This window comes from Mesitornis unicolor, unplaced genomic scaffold (assembly GCF_000695765.1).
Source record: "Mesitornis unicolor isolate BGI_N332 unplaced genomic scaffold, ASM69576v1 scaffold38773, whole genome shotgun sequence".
Classification (NCBI taxonomy): Eukaryota; Metazoa; Chordata; class Aves; order Mesitornithiformes; family Mesitornithidae; genus Mesitornis; species Mesitornis unicolor.
In genome coordinates, this window is record NW_010173326.1 from 1 (window position 1) to 7084 (window position 7084).

At 42.5% G+C, this 7084-nt stretch overlaps 1 protein-coding gene across 1 annotated transcript; it reads right to left on the bottom strand.

The window, feature by feature from the left end:
* Window positions 1-244: 244 nt before the first annotated feature.
* PALM2 (paralemmin 2) lies at window positions 245-5842 on the bottom strand (the record flags this gene model as incomplete). Its single annotated transcript, XM_010180700.1, has 2 exons — window positions 245-993; window positions 5706-5842. Coding segments are annotated over 2 exons (886 nt in total), but the record flags the coding sequence as incomplete, so codon positions are not given.
* Window positions 5843-7084: the final 1242 nt, after the last annotated feature.

Sequence of the window (7084 nt, forward strand, 5' to 3'; positions counted from 1 at the left end):
ACAAACAAACAAAAAAAATAGAAGCAAAAAAACCCCAACTCCAACCCCTCCCCAAACCCCAAAGAGTACATCTGATGGGAAAATAACCATGCACTCCTCTTCCTGAAGAACTAGAAAGCAAAGCAACCCAACTGCAAGGCAATGAAGGCATTCACTTCCAGTTCACAGTATTGCAGCTAGAAGTACAGTGATGTCTAGGTAAGTGATGGAGCAGGAGCTGCCCGGAGCGGTAAGGAGAAGGTGTTCACATGACAATACAGCATTGACAGCGCTTTTTCTTTTGTGTACCTGGGGCGGCTTCCAAGGGCAGGCTCTCTTCCTTACCCTCGGGAGAGGAGGGCTCTGTCGTGTCCGACAGCGGCCTGCCAGAGACCAGCTCTGCAGCGTTCCCGTCCATGGTGGAGACATCCGTCACCGTCTTCTCCCGCAAAGACTTCTCATCGTCTTCGTCGATCAGGACCAGCTCTGCCTTGATGGTCTCATCATAGCCCAGCACTTTCTTCGTCTCCTCTTCGTCATCAATGTTCTGGTAGCCCATAAATATCATTGTCACTGGCTGATCTGCACTGGCCTCCAGGGCTTCACCACCGCAGGTTTTGTCCTGGGACTGAGGGTTCACAGCATGCCCTTTGGTGGGTTTATGTACCATTTCCAGCTTTGCCTCCTTGAAGAGCATTTGCTCCTTCATATGGCTAAGGTTTCCATCGGCTACCGCATTTCTGTCTGACACAGTCACTGTTTCATACCCTCCTTTTACACTTGATTGTCCAGCTTTTTGCATAAGTTCATCTACGTCCTTTGAGCTTAATTTATGTACTCCATTTTCTACCACTGTGCCACCAGAGTGAACCTCACAGACTACCTTGGTACCATCATCATAGACTTTGAATCCTCTTTGATGGGCCTCATCTGGGCCAAAAGGTGAAGCAGAGACAATCTTGGTCTCTCCTGTCTGTTTGTCTTTCTCCACATTAATTTCCATGGTGCACAAAGCTTGAATGAAAACAAGAGAGGAAGTGCATGTTACAACAAAAAAAGCCAGTGAATGGTTAATTGGCAAACAGACAAAGAAAAACTATGGTGTCCCTTTTCCTACTTCTGTTTCTAAAGGGCCAAGCATTCTACGTTAGAGGTGGGACACAAGGCTGTGGACAGAGACAGTTATTACACTACAGCTTTTTGTGCAGCTGGAGGCTAGGCATACCTGTGGCAAACAGGACCTCATCTTCCAGCTCATGCCACGTGGAGCTGCCTCTGACCAATTAGGAGAGCCAAGAGCACTTGGGTTAGGTGTAATTTAGACAAAGGGAGGTGACAGCATGCAGGGTGCTCTCAACCTTTCCATTCCAAGCTTGCCTCAAAATTCAGAGAGAAACTCATCTCCATTTTCCTTCTCCGCCATTGAACTGCCAGTTAGCTGGTTTAGTTTGCTGCAAGTTACACCCAGACTGTTTCCTTATCAATGCTTGTTCTTGCTTAACTCTTCCATCTGTAGCATTCAAGGCATTTTAGAGAAGTGGAGAAACATTGTTTACCCTTGTTCTACAGGCAGAAAAACAAAACCACACAGGAATAGGATAATTTCTCCCACAGATGCCGGGCAGGTGTTTCAGCTTCCACACCAAGGCATCACCAGTGACTTCTGCTTGCAGATTAAGAGAAAGTACACAAATGGCCAAGAGGTGCTCCCTTGTTTATTTGAATTAGGCCCTAAGCACGATTGCAAAGTTGAAGAAAAAATTAATAATGAACTGATTTTCAAAGTGTCATGAAACAACAGGTAAAAACATGCATGTGAGGGATGCTGCTTTAGGATAGCAAACAAGCTTTTCTAGCAGTTAAGAAGGACGCAGTAACATGGTGAAAATTGCAGAGACCACACATCAGGAATAGACAGGCAGCCTATTCTGCTCTAACACCCATTTTGAGACATGATGGCACCACACTAGACAGCTTTTCAAAGAAAAATGTGCATACGTCCCACAGATTTTCCAGAAGTGGTCATCTGCTTAAGTATTCCTTGTATGCAGAAGATGACATTTTGGCTCCTGGACAGACATCCACAGACACTTAATTACAGATTACCACAGGCAGTGACAGGTGTTCATGAAACTTATGGTGACCATTTCCACCAATGAACCTCAATGGCATAATCATGATTTGTCTTATCTGGGGACACCATAAACCAGTGTGTTGGCTTTTTTCCCTGACGTATTTTCAAGTGAGCACTGAATATCTTTGCCCCAAGAACCAATGTAGCTTGGTATGCTTGTATTTAAAAAACCATTAATATAAAAAATTATGCTTGCTTTAATATATTCCTTCAGTCTTATTATTCACACACAGCACCAGGTTGTTTTTTTTTTTAATGTATCCTTAAAGCAAAGTATTGCATCAGCAACAGGAAGTTTATCACGACATGCATCAAGACCCCCCCTATAGCTCTAGAGAGAAAATTCGTGCATGGGTGCATGCTGGCCCCCATGAGGTGGTCTTCTCTGGTCCTTAGGAGTGCAGTCTGGTGGGCAGCCCAGCCAAATGGGGGTCTGGCCATCTACGTGTTGTATGAGTATGCTCAGACCTTGGTTGGTCCTGGCAGAGCTGGTTATGTCAGGTGCAGTGCCACAGAAACACCTGCACAGAGTTGGGGGATGGAGGTAGGCAAAGGAGCATTGCTACCTCTGAGAGCAAGGTGATGCTGAAGGTTGGAGTGGGCTGCAGAAGCAGGGATATTGCCTCAACCATTGCAAGCTAGGGGAATATCCCCAAGAACTGTGTTTTACCATGGCTTTGGGAGGTTTATGGACTAGCTGTGTCCATAGCTGTCATAACCCCAAGTACAGGATGCTCATTTTCACAATGATGTAGGAGTATCAGTTTTCTAATCTCCCTCCCTGTGCTGGAGTTTTCATGCCTGGCCATCCCACAGGCTGCAGGAGTGAGAGGTGGGTGCTGCTCCAAGGTGTGCAGCATGGAATGAAACAGGAGTTTTAGGCTGGAAATAAGGAAAAACAGCTGCCCCAATGCCAGTAGCAGCTAAGCCCTGGAGCAGGTTGCTCCAAGGAGCTGTGGCAAGAGCAGCTGGCATAGGTCACTTGCCTGGGACTGACCCAGCCCAGGAGCTGGTGGGCAAATGCCCTTCAAGTCTCATGCAAGTACCTCTGCCCTGAAGCCTTTAATCCAGAGGTAATGAAACAAAAAGATGCAAGTGGCACTACTAACACTTTGCCATCTGCCTCCTTCTAGGTGCCGTTCTTGGGTGGGAGTGATAGGGGCGAGGGAAGGAAGAGGAATTTGGATTTTTAGCTTGGCCTTAGGTGAGTGGGATCTGAACACCACTTGAATTTGCCAAGGCTGCTCAGGAAGATACTGTTCAATAACTTCCAGTACTACAGGGGCCAAGTTGGCTAGTCTATGGAGAAGATATGAAAACTGACATACTGGCAGGTTTTTGAGTGGCAACCAGCTGAACTGAAGCAAAGCTGAGCTATGAGGGAGCAGCAGCACATCCAGAAAAGTATCTCTGATGGTCAGAAGTTCCTGGTTTGTCCTGAACACCACAGACCTGCAGAGAGGGCCTTGCCAGGTATTCTTGGTGAGAAGTAGCATCCTGAGCTCCCTAGAACTCCTGTGCTTCTCCTTTCAGAAATAAAAATATTATCTGGGGCATGACCTTTCAGTAAAGGCCACTGCTTTTTCTGTGAAATAGTTGAGTGTCATGTTATTGCACATACTTTTAGTGCAGAAGAGGGTATAATCTGCCAAACCCTCCCTGTTTTGGTGAACAAATTTAGTTCAGTAGTCTGCATTAAAAGAAGGCTTGTATAATGGACCTGAATTCACAAGCAGATAGGGGAAAATCTAACAGCTAAATCCTGTGGACCTGGCCATATTCAAGAAGAGTTGCAAGATACATATTTTTATCTGTGGTATGGAGTACTGATAAGAAAAAAATGTCTTACTTATTAGGAAGGCTTTGGGCAACAAGTTGCTTGTGAAACTCTGCTTGTGAAACTCTGTCCTACTGGCTGATCTGCTCTAGAAAGCTAATAGATGCGTAATTTGTGTATTTTATGTTTAGCTAACTTGCTTAAGCATTTGCCACCATCAACATTTTCTTTTCATTTCTTCTGCCATGATTTCAGCAGCAGTGTCTTTTTAAGATACTAACATAACATACAGTTTATGACCTGTCCCGGGGATGACATTAAAGCTTCATGTGCAAGTAAATGTATATCGTATGTGAGTTTCTTAGAAAGCTGTTCACAAGTGAAACGCATTACTACCGGAGAAGTGAATAGCAGAACCCAGCTTATCTGCCTGTATGTGTAATGTTCATTCTGTGCAGCAAAACCTAGCAGCCCAGCTTGTCAAAGTAGCTGAAAATCAAACTAACGTTGATTTCTAAAATGTCTTTATTTAACCAGTGCTTATTTACCGCAAAATGTGCTCTATTAATACAGTACAAAACTATCTGACAATAGAGTTGAAACTGAAAGCAGTACTTGAAGATGACAGCCCATATTCACAAGTATGTTTTCTGCACATATTTTAATTACAGTGCATCATGTTAACATGATGCAGTGCTTTATGTCAACAAGACCCCAACATGCAGATGAAAGGATCTGGCTTCTGCCTGTTATGCAGATTCAGAGGTTTTTATTTTTATTTTTTTTTTAATCTTATTTAGACTTTGAGCTTGTTTTAAGATGGATGCTTACAGTCTTCCTTTAAGCACAAACACTGGTGTCTTTTCTTTAAGCTACTGCACACCCACAATATGCTTATCAAGGACTACATGAACAAGGCTTTTGGGTCATTTGAAGAATGAAAGAAATTACTGTGTTCTTGGTGTTGAAGAAATGGCACAAACCAGCACAAAACACACAGGGAAAAGCTTGCTTTTAAGACAGATCAGGGAAAGCACTGGTGGAAGGGAAGCTTTTGGAATGGCTTGCAACAGGACCTCTGAACAAAATGACATATCCCATAGCTGTGTACAGTGCTTTAGCTGCAGACATTGCTTTGCTATGCTTGTTAACCCATTCCTCAAATAAGCCACCACTCTTTGGGACACCCCTTAAGTAGCCACAGCAATTTAGTCTTGAGAAAGGGAATTCTAAACATTTTTTAGAAAAGAAGGATCTTGAAAGTAAGAAAAACATATCGTTTTTAACAATCACATTGTTACATTTAAGACACATACTCAATCTGAAATATAAGCGTTAGGAAATTCTCTGTGTAACTCCAAGTACAAAACATGCTGTAATTCTCTCCATCTTTTCCCCCAAAAGAAAGAATGATATACAAGGAAGTACAAAACATGAAAGTCTGAAGCATGTATGAGAACTTGTGAGTGCCTATCTGTCTCATTCATCTTAATGGGAGTTGCATGGGTACAACGGAGGAGACAAAACCTTGGCCTAGATACCATGTATTTGTATCAGCAGAGATGGAAAGAACTTAACATTTCCACATTAAAAAAATGGATTCGTTTCCTATGCTACTTGTCTGTGGTTCAACAACACTGCTTTGAGAGCACTCATTGCTGCTCAAAAAACCTTGACTTATTTACAAAACACAAATCAAGTGGCATTTCCTGGCATTTAAATGATATTGGGACACCAGACCCATTAAGGTAATATAACAAAAAAAGTTCATGGCTATTGGACTGGTATTATAATACCTTGTTCCTTGAGACTTACCAGCTACTCTGCTTGCTCCGTCCCGCCCAGGAACTGGCTCTGCTGTTCGTGAATAGAGGGTTGGGAGTTCAGGGATCTGGGAGTAAATGCAATTTACTGCATCTGGTGTCAGAGAACAGGAAACAGTTAGATTTGTGCTATGAGCCCCAGTGGCTTCATTGCTTAGACAGCAGTGTTGTCAGCCCTGACAATAGTCACTGAAGCTTTGTACTAGATAATTGGATCAAAGCAAAGTGCAAAGTCACTGTTGTGTGATTGGTGTTCAATAGACTAGCTGAGGCAGAGGGAATGGGTCCAGATGACTCAAACCTTATGTCAGTAGAACACATAAAATTATTTGTCAGGACGTTCTGGATTTATCATGTCCGTGACCTTTAAAACAGGAGGGGAGAGTGGGAAGGTAAGGAACAAACCTAACATGATAGCCAGAATACCTGACATTTCAAACAGAGATATAAAAGCCTAAAAAGGCTAGTGTTGACTGAATGGGACAAAAGGCCAGCTCTTTTGCACTTGTTGCTTCCAATATTATTGAACCGGCATTTGGCTTTTTGTTCTTAAGGCTGAAATTTAACTAATAATGAAATCATGTGTAGATATTGATAGGGTGTCCATTATGACCTTTAATAGGTATTAAGCGCCTGACAGTTCTGCAGTGCCACCACTCATTAACTCTGAACTAGTAGAAAGTTACCTTAAAGGACTGACTTGTTTTATGTTTGAGCTTATGATTGTTTAGCATAAGCTAAATATGTTCTTTAGAAGAGACATTAAAGAAATTTACAAATATTTGCTGGGAGATGTTTTGTGACTGGTTGAATGTAACTGGATAGTGTGCATCTTTCTGCTAGTATTCAGTGGCTGAGCTAAAAGCAGAGCTAAGAGGAGAAATGTGCAAATAACTGACTTACAGTTCAGCCACCAAACCAAAATGAAAATAAAACAAAAAAAATTTTAAAAATCACATGCTTTCCTATCAGCTGGAAATGTTTTCAGTTTTGTATGGAAACAGGAAGACAGTATGCAGGAAGACAGTAATCACGATCCCCAAGAAGACACGCTATCCCTCCACAGAGATCTGAAAGTGACTCAGGTAAGGCGGTTCCCTTCTTTATTTCTACCTCAAAGGAGGATGACACAGTCCAAATTCACTCCAGAAAGCCAGGAAGCTAATATATAAGTTCAGTCTGTAAAAGCTGAATTTGAAAAAAAAACACACAGGGCAATATTGTTTTATTTCATACTTCAGTAGACAAACGGCAGTATTGGCAAATGGGCTTTTATATTTTCCATGTATACTGTTTCCTAAAGTTTTTTCTTTTTAGCAGTAGAGCCTAGGAGAAATAATTATTTAGGACACAGCTGACTGAGCAGTGGCC